Source organism: Lepus europaeus, chromosome 12 (genome assembly GCF_033115175.1).
Source record: "Lepus europaeus isolate LE1 chromosome 12, mLepTim1.pri, whole genome shotgun sequence".
In the NCBI taxonomy this organism is placed as follows: Eukaryota; Metazoa; Chordata; class Mammalia; order Lagomorpha; family Leporidae; genus Lepus; species Lepus europaeus.
This window is the reverse complement of record NC_084838.1, coordinates 71,121,997-71,141,352: the sequence shown is the minus strand read 5'-3', so window position 1 is coordinate 71,141,352 and position 19,356 is coordinate 71,121,997. Positions and strand designations below refer to the sequence as shown.

Genomic DNA, 19,356 nt, shown 5'->3' with positions numbered 1-19,356 from the left:
GTAGACTGTTTCACAGAATAGTAGGTGTCAAGTGAGACATGGACACTGTTGGTTCATGTGCAGGACAAGTGTTAATGGCAGGAGAAGCAGATGGACAAAGTAAGAGACAGAGGGTCCAGAAGTTGGACCCCCTTCGTTTTGGATGCTGGCTCTGTCTCTGACTAGCTGGGTAATCTTGAATAAATTCCCTAGCCTCGGCCAGCCCTGATTTCAAGTATAAAATAGAGACCACCTCATTTCCCACTGGGGATTGAAAGGTATAGATCACATTTATTTATCTGCTCAAGAGACACTTACTGAGTACTGACCAAGGATGTGACAACGTCCTAAGCCCCAGGGATGATGCAACAAGGGATACATATCTGTTCTGTCATGAAACATATTTTAGTGAGGAGTGGCAGGCAATGAAAAAACTTAAGTAGGCAAATTATGTTTTGGGCTAGAGGAAATGAGTGCTATGGAGAAAAAAAAAAGAATGGGAAGTAAGGGGTATGGCAAGTCAGAAATATTAAAGTACGTAAAACAATGGATGTGTGATGCCTTTCACGTGGTCAATACATGTGTATGGAATGACTAATCAAATGTTCATTAAAGGCATCTCTGACAATAACATGCACCCCAGGTGTTTGGGATCTATAAAAGATCGTGGTTCCAGTGCTGTACAGAACACTTATAGAGTTATTAATTTAAAAAAAAAATTTAAAAACCCTTCAAGTCTTTGTTCCTTAACCATTCAGATGTGAATACAAGATTTAAAGAAAGCATTTACACATCTGGTTAATCTTCTGGTTCTACAAATTATTTTTTCTTAAAAATACTTATGTATGTATTTATTGAAAAGGCACAGTGACCGAGATAAAGAGATTGATCGATCTTTCCTCTGCTGGTTCACTCTCCAATGGCTCCAACACGGGCCAGGCCAGGATGAAGCAACGGGCCTGGAACTCTCTTAGTCTCCCATGTGGGTAGCAGGGGGCTCAAGTAGTTGGGCCATTGTCTGCTGCCTTTCCAGGCACATTAGCAGGTAGCTGGATCAGAAGTGGGCCAATATTGATGTAGGACGCCTGTGCTGCAAGTGACGGCTTAACCTGCTGTGCCCCAATGCTGCCCCTGGGAATAGTCAGTCTTGGGCTTGTGTAAGGGTCTCATTCTTGTTAGTGGGTTTCTCAACTGAGTCTCCAAGTTGACAAATTGATGCAATCATGGAAAACTGTGGCTAAGAATAAAAACGAGGTCCAGAGAGGGGAAATGACCTGCCCCAAATCACCAAGCCAGCTCTCCACATATCCCACAGATACCACTTGATCTCAATACAGCGAGCAAGACCTGTCTGGTGCAGAGGCAGAGCAAGCCAGAGGAGAGTGGCCAGGCAGGAACAGCAGAATCCGGAGGGCTTGAGATTGCAACCCTCATTGTGGGCTGGGGTAAGGTATCTCAGCACTCTACCACCTTGAAAAATGTCTGACAATGCAAGTGCTGCCAGTTCACTTTGGTGAGCTTGTTCAGTCCTAAACTGGGGTTCTTCATGCATGGCTGAGCATAAACTTTGAGCCTTTCTAACCGGATAGCTCCTTTCAAGGTGGGGCTTTTTCTACTGTCTAAAAGTCCAAGTATTTCTATACCAACTTTTATGTTTATTTCCTTAAACAAATGACCACTGCATGTGTTACAAGTCAAATGGGAGTCGTGTTTTTTCCTGTTCTTCATTTGTGCTGTAGATGTAAGTAGTCCCAGCTAGCACTGTGGGACTGTGTGTTTTAGCATTGCTCTGCAGGTTAACACTTTGAAAATGTATGTGTCTACATGGCCAGTTAAATTAAATGTGGGCTGGTGTGTATTTTGCATAGTTTCCCCACCTCCCCCTTCCACAGGCTATAGTTATAGACCTCCCAAAGAAGGAAGAATGCATTAGAACAGCTTGTTTCATTGTATTCACACAAAAAATATTATTGATTTGCTGCCAGGGAGTAGAAATAATGGATACAAACTGGTCTGCAATGGATTTGGGGAGGTATTTTTTATTTCCCCAAAGAATTGCAGGGTATCATCTGTGGTGATTTTAAAATTCATCTGTGAAAACTAATCAATGAAAAATGGCTTTAGCAGTTGGCCGACCACAGAGATGGGGGGGAAAGGAATCCTTTTCAAAACCTAAGAAGAAAAGCACAGTTTTAAGGATTTCACATCTGATTTAACATCTAAAAACACCCCCCAATGATAATGCCCCACTTTGTATAGCCAGACAGCGCTCCATTTTAGTAGACTTTAGTGGTCTTTATAACGATTTATGAATCACTTCATGAATTCCTGGCTGACTCATCTGGGTGACTATAGTATCTACTTATACTTCCCTTCTGTCTCACAAAAGAGACACTTGGACTGAGTTCAATCCAGATTTGTCCCCAAATGAATCACAGCACGTTACTGGGGGAACTGCAAATTGAATTCGGCTTCTGAGACAATCAAGACCAGCTTTCAGTAATGAAGAAACGGCCGCTGGGAAGTGTGGGTAATTGCAACACTGTCCATCTGGGCAGGACCAAAGCTGGCCAAGAGCTATGTGTCTGAGGACTCTGTCCCCAAACAGTCAAAGGGCCAAATCTGTCCCCTGGAAGCTGTTTCTGTCTCCTTCTGGGAGGCTGGGTCAATATTAACTGCAAGTAATTCAGCGGGTTGGAAAGACCAAGACTCAACAATGATTGCCAGAGGTTGTGTTGAGCACACAAAATCAAGGTTGTGATGGTGGCTGTTAGGGCAATGATCACCATGGCTTCCCGAAGGAGACTGAGATCCGTCTTATACTGGGTGTTTGTGGGAAGAGAGAGGACAGGGTGTTCTGCAGCAGAGTTTCTGACTTGGCCATGGGCAGCGCCAGCTGTATGTCAGGAAAACAAAGCAATCCATGCCCAAAGCCCCTGTGTATCTCTTTCTGGTAAATGCTGAGATAGCGCCCAGGATATTGCAATATTTCCCCTGTGGACATGAAAACGGAGGGAAGAAGAACATCTAGGGGATGTCAGACAAATAAATTATACAGGATGAGGAGCTGGAGTCTTCTGGAATATCTTGACTGCAGACTTGGCTACGACTCAGTTGTTTCTCTATTTCAGAATCAGATCTGATGAGAAGAGAAAAGAAAAGTCTGATTCTGCCAAATTCTCTTTTTAAAAAAGCACTAGCCAGGAGGAAATTTATCCCGAGTGGTCCTGGACATTTGATATAAAAAAAAATCTGCTATGGGGAAAAAAAATCAAACAACTGCAGTGACACCATCCCTTAGGTTGCTTTGAGTAGGTCAAATCGAGGGGATTAACTCACAGTCCTGCGGCAGAGGGAAGAATCTTTCTCTTGTTCAGCATAGATCAGACATAGTGTTCAATCTGTTTTGCAAAAGAATCCATCAGATAAAGCAAAAACATTCAGAACAGAGTATAATAAAAATGCAAGATAAGAAACGAGAAAAGACAAGCACTATCTTTGTCTAAACATGTAAAAGGCCTAGGTATATAAAACATAAGATTATTCCATGGTTTCAAACTGCAGACACAATTCTCTAGAAGACACTGGGAGAACTTGGAGAACAAACTTCCTATGATACTTCTGCCTAGGCTGGTCAGGTGCCTTTGGAATCTGCTGCCGCATGAGACTTTAAAGTCAATACAATGCACAAGTGTGAAAGAAAACTAGCTTGGTCTGATCTGGTCAGAAACAATACGTGTTGTTCACATGTGCATTTTTCTCATATATAGGATGTCAGGTCACTATTCTAACAGCCACAAAGGAATCCAACATTTGACAACATTTCAATGAGAGGAAACAGTGTATAGTTTAAAAATCCACAATTAGAGAAGGACTCTTGGCTCTTTCAGATGGAAAGAGAATAAATCATCAGCTGGTTCCTACCATTTTGTAACTCCAGCACTCATGGAGTACCAATGTAACGATCAGTGGTTAACAAATGTGGGCCACTGGAGTTGAAGAATGGCTCTCTGGTCAACAAACCCCTGGCTCTTTGTGCTTGTCTCCCAACACAGAATCAATTCTTGTACCTTTTGTCCAGAGCTACAGTTTCTGTGGGGACAATATCTATTCAAGAGGATGACCCAAACCTGTACCCAGAGAAACATGGCTGCAACAAAGACATATTTTTCTCCTTGCAACTCAACAGAAAAGCAACCAAAGACAATTTCACAGAAAAAAGAAGCAAAACGACTCATTCAAAGAACTTTGTCTCTTGGTGTCTGCTCACCTTACCGGGCTCCTCATCAGTAATTAACAGTTCTTCACCTAAACAACAAGACAGTCTCCAAGCCTTCAAGTCTCCTGACTGTCCTGACTTGGGAGGCAGAGAGACCATGATTTTTCTAGAGTACATTAAGACATTAACTAGAGCCTTTGCCGTGAACAGCCTGTCTGTGTCAGCCAGAAGGCACTTTGTAATATGCGGATGTCTTGACTCAGGCTAGCAGTACTGGTGGGCTTTTGCTGTGGGAACTCTGGCTCTGAACGACCTGCTGTTTCAGAGAAAACATGAAAAGGACCCATGGACACATTTGAATAATACCATGGCTTAGTTGGAACTCCATTGTTGCTTCACGCTAATGCACTAAAGTAGAGGTTTTAAGAAAAGCAATTCTATTTTATCCCAAAGCCTTCTTTGTTACTGTCATGACTCATGTCATGACTGAAAATCCAAGGGGACTGAAAAAAAACATCAACTTGGGCTTACCAGGAGGGGGATTTGTTTGCAATGTGGGAACAGCATAAAGATGGCTGACTTGGCATTCAGAAGCCAAACTACTTCCTTGGCACTTGAAAAAAAAAAAAAGCGTTCCTTTTACAGACACCCTAAAACTTTGATACTGACGCATGATTGCTAATTAATCTAAAGTGAAAAACCTGGAAAATAACTCCAGTGGAACCACAAATCAAGCTGTTTGCTGGATGGAGTGCCATGTGCATTCCCACTCGTGTTTCCTGCTTTCCCATGAAGGGACCATGAGAACATGGAGGTGGAGGAACAGAAACTATGTGCTGAGGGATACTGTCCCAAAACTAAGAAAAGAACCATGGTAGTAGTACTGCCTTCCCTCTATACTCATTCCTTTCACAGAATTCCTGGAGAGAGAGGGCAGCAAGGGCTGGGAACAAGTCTCGGGAGGCTTCCGCTGTAGGGTACTGTGAGAAAGTCCATCAACAGACTATGATTTCAGAGAATGACAAGTCATGAAGAAGAAGTGGAGCTAATAAATATAGTAAAACCAGAAAAGCGAAATCCTAAAGAGTGGTCAAGCGAGGCCTCACGGAAGAGGTAACAAATGAGCAGATCCCAGAGATGATGGTACAAGTCACACAAGGTTCTCACGGAAGTGCTTCAGGAACAGCAAGGGCAAAGGCAGGATGAGTTGGGGGGTCTCCCAGAAGAGTAAGGGGGCCAGTGTGGATGGAGCAGACTAAACAAAAGGAACAATGGTAGGTGAATTTAGCTGAGGCCATCAAGGATGATAAACACCACAAAAAGCAGTTTGGATTTAATTCTTTTTTTTTTAATTAATTAATTAATTTTTTTTTGACAGAGTGGACAGTGAGAGAGAGAGAGACAGAGAGAAAGGTCTTCCTTTGCCATTGGTTCACCCTCCAATGGCTGCCACACGGTGCACCGCGCTGATCCGATGGCAGGAGCCAGGTGCTTATCCTGGTCTCCCATGGGGTGCAGGGCCCAAGGACTTGGGCCATCCTCCACTGCACTCCCTGGCCACAGCAGAGAGCTGGCCTGGAAGAGGGGCAACCAGGACAGAATCCGGCGCCCCGACCGGGACTAGAACCTGGTGTGCTGGCGCCGCAAGGTGGAGGATTAGCCTAGTGAGCCACGGCGCCGGCCTTGGATTTAATTCTAAGTATGATGGAGGGAGGGGTATAATTAGGAAACAGATGACTTGATTTACATTTTAAAGCTCAGCTCTTGTTGTGTGGAGCAAAGGCATTGGGTGTGCTTTAGGTAAGGGTGGAAGATTATGGATAGCCATGACTGGATGTGAACACACCGGTTAGGAGGAGATGTGAGGAGATGGTGGCTTGAACTAGAGTGACACAGTATTGACTAGGTTTGCAATGTATTTGGAAGGCTAAGCTACACATTCAGCAGGTATGGCAGCATTTGGGGAAAGGAAGGACTCAAACTTGATTCCTATGCCTTTCAGATTTTTAAGAAATCTTGAAGAAAGCCTTGTAGATTTAACTCTCGATTTCCTTCTATTATCACAAAACATATTAGACTATGACAATTATATTAATAAAAGTTTTGCAGACTACATGGACGTTTAATTTGGAAATAGATTACAGAAGACTGAGGAAGTCAATTTAACAGTGCTTTGTTATTATGATTTTTTTTAATCCAGTGGAGCCATTTATAATCACTGCATCAGTCAAAAGAAAGTAATCAGTGCCATAAATTTCCTTGTATGTGAATGTATGATTCTTAAGAGAAAACTGGGAGGGAGGGGCATATTGAAAAACTTATTAATATGGTGACCATCTTTGTGCGAAGAAGCTTGATTCCCAAGGCCAATGACCCTACTGATACTTTCCACAGAGGATGAAGCAAGGTTGTGGTCACAGATCATCAATATTTGAGAAGTTTGAAGACCGGTGGGTCATTCTGCTCTGGAATAAACATGGAGAAGTACCAAGAACTTTCTACAGATTTAAGAAAAATGAAGTAGAAAAATGCTGCCAACATTTTTAAAAAATGGATACATTTTAAGACATTCATATTTAAAATATTATTTCAAAGTAAAATCAATAAAAATTTTCAATGAGCTATTATTTTTAGATTCTTTTTTGATTCAAGCAAGTCTCAAAAATCTGGTTTGTATTTCATACTTATGGCACATCTCAAGTTATACTAGACACATTTCAAATGCTCAGCAGTCACATGTGGCTCTGGCTACCACATTGAATAGTGGTCACACGTTTCCCAGTCATTTGAGAAGGCTTGTTTGTTACCAACTTACAAATAAGTTGTTACACTTATTTTTAACTGGATTTTTATGGATAAAAAGAGAATATGGGGAAGACATTTGGCATAGCAGTTAAGACTTCGATTGGGTGCTTGCATCTCATAGCAGAGCGAATGGGTTCCCAGCTCCACTTGATCCTATTCTGCTAATGCACATCTTGGGAGGCAACAGGTGATGGCTCAAGCACTTGGGACACTGCCATCTACATGGGAGAACTGGATTAAGTCTCTGGCTCTCAGTTTTGGCCTGTCCCAGTCGCAGCTATTGAGGGCATCTGGGGAGAGAGTCAGTGGATGGGAGTTCTCTCTTTCTGTCACTCTCTCTGCCTCTTTTTAATTTTTTTTTATTAATAAAGGAAACGGATTTAATATTTCACATCTATGCATTTAACAGATATAATTTTAAGAAGCTGCATGTCAAGGGCTAGAATAAGGGGATTTTCTGCCTCTGTGTGGATCACAGCATTGACATCAGGAACAACTTTTACTCAAGCTGTGTGTGTATGTGTGTGTGTGTGTGCGCATTGGGGAAGAGAGTAGATTTTTGTATCCTACATCTATTAACAACAAAAGAACAATGCTCGTGCTCACCTAACACAGTAATCAGATGTGGATGTGAACACGAGGGCTGATAAAAGTGGCTCTTGAGGCTCACATCCTTGTTTTCACTAGGACTGTTCTCAATTATTGCAATGATCAAGACTGATCAATTTTATTTACTGCTTGTGTTTACATGATGACCTCTAAGTTAATACAGAGGTAATAAAGTCTCTATGACACTTGTCCAGTTCCCCCCAGCATGGAGCTCACAGGATAAAGTACACCTATATGGTGACATAGCCATATGAATAATCCTAGCCACCTCCACAATTTTTCTGATGTAACAGACACAAGGGAGGCCAACGTACTGCTGCTATTTCCAAAAGTTTATTACTTAGCATAGAGGTAACTCTTTTTGACATTTAATGACTCATCACAGCTCTGGTAAACCATGACTATACAAAAACAAGCTTGGCATTGTTAAGGAATAGAACTGTACTTTCAATTTATACTGAACAGGAAAATAACGTAAGTCTCATTGCGCTGCCTCACCAGTCTGGGAAGGACAAAGGATAGCCTTTAGTTGCTGAAGACCAGATGAACCGTTTTTCTATTTCTTCTTCTGTGAGGCACAGAATGAATGGGGAACTCTTTGTGGGTGGACAACAGACATGAACGGCATTTGGGGTACATTCCATTTGGCCAAATATAACTTCTTGCCCTGAAAACAAAGCTCAGACTTTTAATGAGGATTATAAAGTTACTCTCTCATTTATCCATTAAATTCCCTCTTCACCTGCTCTCATTCCTTTTAGCTTTTGGATACAACCTTTCTTTTACATAACTTTCTCTCTTTTTTAAAGATTTATTTATTTATTTGCAAGTCAGAGTTACACAGAGAGAGGAGAGGCAGAGAGAGAAAAGTCTCCCATCCGATGGTTCACACCCCGATTAGTTGCAACGGCTAGAGCTGTGCTGATCCGAAGCCAGGAGCCAGGAGCTTCTTCTCCCATGCAGGTGCAGGGGCCCAAGGACTTGGGCCATCTTCTACTGCTTTTCCAGGCTATAGCAGAGAGCTGGATTGGAAGTGGAGCAGCCGGGTATTGAACTAGCGGCCATATGGAATGCCGGAGCTTCAGGCCAGGGTGTTAACCCGCTGCACCAGAGCGCCGGCCCCTTCATAACTTTCTTCACTACAGACCTTCTGCTTTCAGAAGTTTCTTCCTGAATTTCTGCCCTTTCCCTCTCTTAATTGTGGGCTAAGTATTCTTTCTGTTTGCCTCTGCAGCCCCTGGTATCACCCTTCACACTACTATCAACTATGATTCCCTTTTGACTTGGTTGTTTCTTATTAGACGGGAGGCTCTGAGAGGGCAGGGCTCCTGTTCATCTTTTTATTTATTTATTTATTTTGACAGGCAGAGTGGACAGTGAGAGAGAGAGACAGAGAGAAAGGTCTTCCTTTGCCACTGGTTCACCCTCCCATGGCCGCTGCGGACTGCGTGCTGCGGCCGGCGCACCACGCTGATCCAAAGCCAGGAGCCAGGTGTTTATCCTGGTCTCCCATGGGGTGCAGGGCCCAAGCACTTGGGCCATCCTCCACTGCACTCCCTGGCCATAGCAGAGAGCTGGACTGGAAGAGGGGCAACCAGGACAGAATCTGGCGCCCCGACTGGGACTAGAACCTGGTGTGCCGGCGCCGCTAGGCGGAGGATTAGCCTGTTGAGCCATGGCGCTGGCCGTCCTGTTCATCTTGATTGCTAACTACATCCTCAAAGCCCAGCCTACTGCCTGATACATAAATACCATCCAAGTGAAAGACTCAACAGACAAATAACACCTAATGATGGAATAGATGTTTGTAAGGGCTAATACTTACATGATACTTATGATTACTGCATACATATTAGGAGATTAAAAAAACATGAGGAATATTATGTGTGTGTGTGTATGTGTCCATGAAAAAGCTGAGTGGATGAATATGTCAATGGCCCTGACTGCTCAAAGCATCCTGGTAGTGGGAAGAGCTACAAAGCAGTAGGACTATTTCTGAGTTGTTCAGAAGCTATACATGAAAATAAGAGAGAATGGTGAGCATCAGGATTTTAGCATTCAAGACCACAAGAAAGTGGTGTAGGCAAATTAGCAATGGGTGGTGGGGAGGGATGCCTAGTAGTGCATCTGAGTGTGCACGCATGAATTTATGTATCAGAACAATTAGGTATTGAATGAAAGTGTGCAGATTACATAAGGTGGTGGGATCATTGAGGACCAAGAACTGTTTCTTTCCAGACATCTCTGACCTGCATAGTGGGAGTTGACAATGACCTGCTTCTCAGGCATTCCTTTCACTGGTCTTTGCCCCTTATCAAACCTTCCTCAACACTTACCATGGTGTAATTCACTGCAAGAGCACTCTGAGAGTTATAAGGAAACTCCAGTTAGTGAGATGACATAAATCAGGTAATAGGAATCAAGGAATTCAACTGGGAGACTTGTCTGAGCATTGAGAAGGCTTCCCAAGACTGTGTAACATGAGTCAAAGATAGGAAAAGGAGTCCCTAAATAGAAGCAAAGCCTGAATTAAGATGAAGAAACACACAAAGTCAGAAGTCAGTGAGCAGCTGACCTCAGTAGAACTGAAGCCCATGACTGAATTCCATGCCACTAAATCAAAAATGGTTGCTGCCTGTAGCCCTTAGCATCCAGGCTAGCAATGTTCCCAATGATGAACTAGAAAGTGACACCTACAAAAGTCAGTGCTGCTGACAGGCATGGAGAGACCACATGGATGTCAAAGAGTCTAGGATTCTAGCAATATTACAGCTGAGAAAATACTGAAGTGTTAAGAATAGGAAGGTTTCCCAACATTGGTAAGGACACTAGAAGCTGGCATTCCTTACGTGGTAAAGGTACTTCAACTCATTTCTCAAAAACAATTATTCCCAATATTTTTTGCCACTGATTCATATACTAGATTGTATACCCCCCCAAAAGACCACATTTTTTTGAGGAGGGCAGGGACTTTTTTTTCATTTTATGATTTAATAGTTTCTAAGATTTTGCCATATTTGCTTCATATGTAGATATGATATGCACATACATATAAACTATTTTCACTTCCTTTTCTTCTTATCAGGTGTTCGCTGGCTCAGAAATGAGACTCATGAAAAGCCCGTTTTAAGGTGCTCCATTGTGGTCAATGTACAGGTCTCTTTAAATGCACTGGACTGCAGAACCCACCCTGTTTGTGTACGGAAGGAAGAGCGGCAGCTGGCATTCTCTTGCACAAGATGAATGCCACAAATCTAGCTGACTTTTCTTGGGATTGCAATATTTCTGTTTCAAAATGGGACTCTCATCAATATGTTTGTTTTTTTTCTGGTCTCACAGACATACTCTGAAACCCAATGGATTCACATTTCCAGAGACACGGAGTTCCTCTCACGGGAAGCCTCCGCTGTCATAAACATAAAGTACCCTTGGCTTATCCAGCTTCATACAGTAAAAGGCCATTTCCCATAAGAAGTTTAAATCACCATTAGGTGATGCGGTGTGGTGCTGGTTAAATCGCTGAAATGATGTGTCATTCAGATAGTATTTCAAAATAAAAATGGAACCTCATCAAACTGAGAGAATTTGCTTTTATTCTGTTTTATGATGGGAAGGATCAAAGACCCAGCACTAGCTGGGTAGATGTGGTGGACCTTTCCTGACTTCTGACAGTGACTCAGCCCATTTTATTAACAAGTTAAAGCCAAGCAAATGATGAATCAATGCCCACAGAGCAGGAAAAGATGCCAGTTTCCCACTAAAAATCGCAAAGTGTGATAAACCTATTTCCGTTAAGAAAACTGCTGAAGTTTTTACTGGGGGATTTCCCAGGCAAACAGAGGCAGAGATATATAAACCCAAAGCGGAAGGTAAGCACATTTCCTTTCAGTGTTTTTATGGCGGACACGAATGCAAACACAGTGAATAACTCGGCACTGTTTCATGTCATCCCCTCTCCAGATCTGATGGGAAGTGATAACCCAGCACATCACACTTGCCCACTGCCGAGAGGCTGGCCCGGGGACAGGGCACACATCCTGTGGGAAGAACACAGCAGCGAGGCGAAACCACAGGAGTGCAAATGTCTTCTTCATTCACTCTTCCACAGAAAGTACCGTCTCCTTCCCCTCCCTTCTCCATTTCCCCTTCCATGATTATTTACATTTTCAGTGATCCTTTAACGACATCCTCTATGATCCTTTAACAACATCCTCTGGTTTTCAAACCCGAATCTCTGTGTTAGCATCCATGGCTACGGAATGCCTACTCTATGCCATAGATCATGCTAGGCCCTTTACCTGTTTTGCCTCGTTTAATTCCAAAACCTCGGGATGCACAAACCAAGTCTGAAAACAAGTCTGGAATACAACACCAGATCACCTATGCAGTATTCTGCCAGAGGTGTTTACAGTGAATCTGACAAATCCAAACCATGGAACACTGTGCAAGATAAATGTCCCAAGATCTTCAAAAACCGTCAGTATACTATAAGGCAATACAATAAAAAACTAAGACAAAAATTAGGCAACCTTGTTATACTCAAGAAAACTAAAAAGGCATGACAGGTAAATGCACTGTGTGATCCTTGTTAGTTCCTCAAGTATAAAAAGGAAAGAAAAGAACAACAACCACTCCAGCTCTAAAGGGCATTATTCACAAAATTAGGGAAATCTTAATACTGACTGATAATAGCATTATACCAATGTTAAAAGTCTTAAGTGTGATTATTACATTGGTTTTGTGTAGGAGAATGTTCTTTGGTGAATTCCACTTTAGTAATTACGGGTAAAGTTCAATGATATCTGCAAGTATGTCTCAAGTGGCTCAGAAATAACAGGCAAGCCAACTCATAAGGAATCTCCCAAACCAGGGATGAGTAGAAGGGAAGAGAAGAAGAAAAAGTGGTAGGGTGGATATGGGTGCAGGGTGTACAGGTGTTTGCTGTACTATTCTTGACATTTCTAAGAGGGTATTTTAAAAAACGAAGACTGTTAAATAAAATAAAATGTGAACAAACTCCCAAGCAGCAAGAGCAGCTAAGGAACACGTCTGTAGCCAAACAATTAGCCACTGCCAGAGCTGGGCCTCAGTCAGGTGTTTGGGTTGTGATGGTTGCTGTTTCTGACTTGAACAATGGCTAAAATCTTTTGCTACACATATTCATTTAAAGGCTCTGTATAAGAAGGAGAGACCATGACTGCATTTCTCTTATGCTTTGATAATTGTTGTAATAACCTAGTGATAAGGAGATGCAGGGGAGAAGGGAAGGTTCCCACACATTGTGTCTGAGTCTCACTACCTGTGGAATGTGATTCTCAACCAGGCAGAATGAAACAAGACGATGAAACACCCATGGATAATACCACTTAAAAGCCAACTGGAAACTGCTTTAAAAAGCTAAAAGGAATTACTCATCATTCCAGTTTATAGGAATATATCAAATAACTGGCAAAACAGTTTTCCTATCTCCAGTGTTTGTGAACTTAATGGGTGGTTACATTCATACTGCTTTGCTGATGGGGGCCTTCGGTAGGAGGCTAATGGTTTGTTTACACTTCACCAGGGACCTGAAACTGTTACAATAAGTCTGATCTGGTGATTCCTAGTTCAAACTGCCCATCAGACATTGTCATGTGGATCTTTTACAACCTTCTAAAACTCAAACTCCTAAAGCCAATTTATTGTTTCATCTTCTGTCACACCATACTACCACAATCTTCCTGTATTTTCCATTTCTGTCAACTGTAGTTTTCCATCCAGTTGTGAAACTCAGGAAGGAATTCTGACCTCTTCTCCTTACTCCATTTCTATTAATAACAAGTGACTCTGCCTCCTAAATAAAGTTCTTGAGTGCATTCTCCATCCTTACTGCTTTGTCTTGCTTCAAGTCTCCATATTTATCATAAAGATTCCTCTGTGTCTTCCCATCTCTCACTTCAGCCTGAATTATTCTAGCATCTTGTTCTCTGAGTTCCCTCTTGACAGTATCAATCTGATTATGTCTCTCTCCTAATAGCTCATAAAAGTGCTTTATTTCCAGTTGGATGAGGGGAAAATTCCTTGGACACAAAAGCCATGGATCTATACGTGCTAACCCCCCACCATCTGGACTCCATCAGCCACATGCTTTGTGTGTGTATCTTCTTTCTCTCTCACATCTTTGGGCTATCTGGGATGCTGTTCCCATGTATCCACCTGAAAAAGGCTTTATTCTTTCAATGCCTAGGTCACCATGTCTGCCTTTTCTGTCCCACCTGAGGCAGAGTTAGGGACATCCTCTTTAGGCTGCTGTGGTATCCATATTTTATCATGTATCCAAACTGTCTTTTATGCTTTGTTTACACGTCTATCCTCATTACTAATACCTATAAAGACAGGAGCAAGTTTTAATAATCTTTCTATCATCAATACCCAATACATCATCTGAAGCACAGCAGGTACTCAATTGAAGCTCTTTTAAAAAAATTTCATTAATATGAGGAGAACAGATTTCATGCATTTCAAAGGTACAGTATTATGAAGATAAACCCTACTTCCCTTCCTCCTATTCTCCTTCCCTCAATTCTTCTCCTTTTTAAAAATTTTTACAAAGACAAAATTTCAATGTACTCTATAATCATAGGTTTAATTCATCACTAACTATAATATTTAACAAGTAAAAAGTAGGAAGACCACAGTAACACAGGAGTATAAATAAGGGCTAAAGACAATAATCATATCACAAGATGTCTATTTCATTCCTACACATTTTTTTATTCTATATTAACTGCCAAACTTCAGAGAAAACATACGATATTTGTCTTTTGGGGACTGGATTATTTCACTAACCATAATGGTTTTCAGTTGCATATATTTTGTTGCAAAAGAAAAGATTTCATTCTTGTTTATTGCTCAGTAGTATTCTATAGAATATATATACCACATTTTCTTTATCTAGTCATCAGCTAATGGACATCTGGGTTGATTCCATATCTTAGCTAGAGTGAAAAATCCATGCATCCACAACAAACTAATCTTCTCAGGAGAAAGAACAGTCTATTCAACATATGATGCTGGTAAAACTGAATCTACATGGGCAGAAGCATGAAAGACCCCTACCTTATACCTTAAACAAAAATCAACCCCAAATGGATCAAGGCTCTAAATATATGACTCAATACTATAAAATTACTAGAATAAAACATTGGGGAAACCCTGCAAGATGTTGGCACAGGGAAAGACTTCTTGGAAAAGATACTAGAAGAATAGGCAATAAAAGCAAAAATAGACAAATGGGATTACATCAAGCTAAGAAGCTTCTGCATGGCAAACACTCAACAAAGTTAAGAGGCAAGTGACAGAATGGGAGAAAATATCTGCAAACTATGCAACTGATAAAGGATTAATATCCAGGATCTATGAAGAGCTCAAGAAACTCAACAACAAAATAAAAAATTTAGTTAAGAAATGGGCAAAGGACTTCAGCAGGCATTTTTAAAAGAAGAAATTCAAATGTCCAACAGATACATGAAAAAATGTTCACTATCACTAGCCACAAAGGAAATGCAAGTAAAAACCACAATAAGGTTGTACCTCAACTCCAGTTACAATGGCGAGCATCCAAAAATCAATTGAAGTTCATTAAACAAAAGACTGAATAAATAGGGAAGTAGGCATAGACCATAAGATATCAGACTTAAAATACAAATTAAATTCAGAAACTAGACCAAGAACAATGGAACCTCAGACTGATGGTAAAATCCAACATTCAAAATGTTTAATTCTGCTACCTATTCAACACATCATTTTGTTCACCAAATGCTACCACTTCAAGATTGTACAGGGCTTCCATAAAGAACTTTTTCTCCCTTCTGAATACCTGAGAGTCACACCTTAGTAGATCAACTCAAGCCAGTTGACAACTGGAAAGGGGTGGCACAGGTGTGGGCACTCTGTGCCCATCACTGGAGGATCAGGCAGTGCAGAGAGAGGGACTGAGGTGCCCAGTCTCCTGCTACAGTGCCCTATGCTGACATGGCCTCACATCTTACCATTGGGCAAGAGAAGTTCAGCGGTGCCTGCTCTCCAAAAAGGGGAAGGAGATGGGGGACACAAGAGATGGAAATGCTTATTTTGGGTTGTGATCCAAAAAAACACACATGATATTGGGGAGCAGAAATACAAGAAAGGCTCCCAAAAGCTGTTAGAGTTAATGGAAAATCCATAAGAAAAAAATACCATAAAGTAATACCAATATAAAATATTCAGTGAAGATGTCCTTGTCCAGGTACCAACCTGTGTCCTTTGAAGCTTTGCCCCCAAGCCAACAATAAGTGCTATGTGACAAGGGCTTCATCTTATACGTGGAAAGCAATTCAACCCAGACATACATTACCTTAAACCTGAGTCCCTGAAACAGAGGAACAGTGGGAAAGAAAGGGTGATGCAATACATGTTTCCAGCACCTGACACTTCAGTTGGCTATTGCCAATATCATTTCATTTGTTTTCCCATGGCAAAAATATAACAGATAATGAGATATTTGGTCCATGTGCTTTGTGTATGTTACTTTCAAAATGTCACCTTCGGGTAACTCAACCCACCGACGGATTATTAATAAAATGCAGCAACTGTCAAAGCACTTCTCCGTGGAGGGAGGCTTGGCGGCGACACCTATTACGAGAGAGAGACAGATGGCCTTACCTCTCAGCTCCTGTGTCCACAGCTGTGAGTGGAGGTAACTGGGAGGAGGGGTTGTGGGGGCTCCCCTGTACATTATGTCCTGGAGAAGGGTGACTGACAGGATGTGGGGGTGGCACGGCCCCAGCAGCTGTTCCACTTCGGCTTGAATGATTGCTGGAGAAAATGGGTGCTGAAAGCAAGCGAAAAGAACCGTGAGACTGTGCCCAAGTGGAGCCCGCATCTTTTAAGACTCTGAAGGCTGACAGCAAGCATATTTTAGGGGCTTGTTTGTTTTTCTCTGGGTGGTTTGCAGGGAACTGTTCTCTCCTTCTTAGGTACACACAGCTTTTGTTTTCTCGATAGAACAGCTTCCTTGGTGGAGAGAGCTCTGTGGCTGACTCCAGAGCTCACATGGGCAAGCTCCAGGCTGCTATTGCCAGTTCCTTTCCTAGGTGTGGTCAAGCCCTGCCAGTTCCCTGCCTGCACACTGTGTAGTCAGGCCTGTGCTGTTTGCATCTGAGGGAAGGTCTCTGGGTTAGTGCTTTTCATTCATGGGGGATGAGAATCAGGTGACTGGATCTTCAGTCAGCTGATTGAGAAGGGCACAGCACAAGCCTCTTCCTGTTCTCACTGCAGATCAGGCCTAGGTCTCTGGGCACCTGCTACATCACCATATTGAGAATGAAATTGACCTGATCCTACAAATGCAGGATCCTATACCTACTTGTGAGTCTAACTGACCAAGGCGCTTCTCCAAGGCAGGAATGAATACAGTTGGCCTTCACCTAAAAGGAGCCCTTTTCCAACATTACCAAATATGAAAATGGGGCTTCAGATGCAGCTCTGGGATCTTTACCTGCTGTGGCCTATTGCAACAGAGAGTCAGTGAGAACCCCAGTTGTAGCCTTTGAGAACTATATGGAACCTCAAACTTGAGCGCATGCCATGTCAATCAGCTAATTGATATAGTGCCCGAAAGAAATGCCCAGGGGTTTTGACACGCAGAATCTATAAGGGAAGTTCTCTTGGCATTGGGTACCCACCCAGAAGACACCTCAGTATGCTGCAATCAAACAAGCATTGCTTTAACTTTAACTTAATCTTGAACTTCCCTTTCTGTACAAAGCTGTGCTGAGTTCTGTACCCATTTCTGCTCATTTTGAACTTACTCTCCCACTATCAAAGAACAAATGGATTTTTTCTTTAAAAAAAAAAAAAAGAAATCAGGTTCAGGATTAAGAAAGAGAAACCACATTATCAGAAAGATCTGAGGGTTTAAAAGTTCAGAGAGCTGTATTTTTAAACCAGTAGCACTTTTCTTCACCCTTCTCCAGGATAGAATTAATACCCCAGATGACCCAGCCCCAAAAACTTAATCCAATGGAACAGGAGTTCAGATACTTTAAAGAACATATGAAGAGGCAGAATTACCATCTTCCCGCTCGAAAAGTGCCTGACAGGGGTATGATCTGATGTGAAAGGTTTATTTCTGGTTAATCAGCAATCGTTCAGGTTAACACTCATCCTCAGAAGCTTGTGCTCCAGCCCTCCAAGTCCTGAAGAGACACTGAGACCAGAAAATGCTTAGGAGCTCAAAAAGGCAATGCTGAGCTTCTGTGTGTGTGTGTCAGCCTCCATAAAAGCTGCACATTTGCAAACTCACTAGAGTCACCTTATGAATCACTACCCTCATTTATGCTCAGCTAGCTCTGGGAGCCACAATTCTGCTTGTATTCCAAATAACAATTTTACCCAGGGGAGAAGCCTTTTGGATTGACTGTGGCAATGGTTTCAATACCGGTGTTTGTCAGCATGAATCCTGGTGTTTTATATACTATTCTAAAAACTAATGGAATAATAAGAGGTCACACAGACATTGAAAGCACAGCTAACTTCTTGGTTGTTTTTTTTTTCCTCTGCCTGAGTGTAGAAATGTGAGCTCTCCTATTTATTTTGTTATACCTGCTGAATGCATCCATCACTTACCTTCCCTTGGAGGCAATTTTGTATGTGTGTATGTGTGTTTATCACAAGGGAAGCACTGCTCTGTTGTTTACAGCCCAGTGGGCAACGGGGAAACCTGGGGTTCACACTCTAAGTTTAACTCTAGGGTTCAACAGAAAATGTGGAGCTTCCCAGGGGTCTCTATTTGCAACATTCGTAACATTCTGCATTAAATGTGATGAAATAAGCTCAGAAACTGGTATTGTTCACAGCCTGTCACTCACTGAGAGTCTGGCTGAGGACCCCTTCTATACCCCATTGACCAATGGCTCCCACCATCCATCTTTAGTCCTCTTGGTCATTCATCAGACAACAAATACATTTCTTAACTCAATATTTACTGAGTTCTACATGCCACTCCCTCTACCACATATGAGTTCCTCTCCTTGAGGGGGATGCAACATGGAGGAGGTCAACTCTGCCCATTCCAGCAAAACACAGGCTCCTACTATAGAAGAGCACTGGTCAGTGTTCAAAGCACTTCTAACGCACTATCTTATTTGTGACTCCACAATGTGCCCTGACCTGTGGCCAAACCAGACTGACCACATCCCAAGTGCATGGTGACCACCTACGCCACTTTGCTTTTGCCAGTAATGTTCTCTGCCTCGCTTTATTTTGATGCTTTACTCTGTGCAGAGTTACCTGTGCTCTTCTCATTCTTCTCTTAGTAGCCAATTATGTCATAAATGTTTAGGAAGTACCTACCGTGTGGCACACACTGAGCTAGCTGCTGGCATAAAAAATGGGGGTGGGGGGGAGGCCGGCGCCGCGGCTCACTAGGCTAATCCTCTGCCTGCGGTGCTGGCACACCGGGTTCTAGTCCCAGTCGGGGCGCCGGATTCTGTCCCGGTCACTCCTCTTCCTGTCCAGCTCTCTGCTGTGGGCCGGGAGGGCAGTGGAGGATGGCCCAAGTGCTTGGGCCCTGCACCCCATGGAGACCAGGAGAAGCACCTGGCTCCTGGCTTCAGATCAACACGTTGAACTGGCTGCAGCGGCCATTAGGGGGTGAACCAACGGCAAAGGAAGACCTTTGTCTCTGTCTCTCACTGTCCATTCTGCCTGTCAAAAAAAAAAGG

The 19,356-nt window shown here is 42.4% G+C and overlaps 1 protein-coding gene across 5 annotated transcripts in view; it reads right to left on the bottom strand.

The window, feature by feature from the left end:
- GLIS3 (GLIS family zinc finger 3) overlaps positions 1-19,356 on the bottom strand; it is a 483,088-nt gene that overhangs the window by 31,345 nt on the left and 432,387 nt on the right. For all 5 annotated transcript variants that reach the window (XM_062208328.1, XM_062208326.1, XM_062208330.1 and 2 more), the window contains one exon: positions 16,295-16,463. In XM_062208328.1, the coding sequence (XP_062064312.1) occupies positions 16,295-16,463 (169 nt within the window). The remainder of the gene's footprint in view (positions 1-16,294; positions 16,464-19,356) is intronic.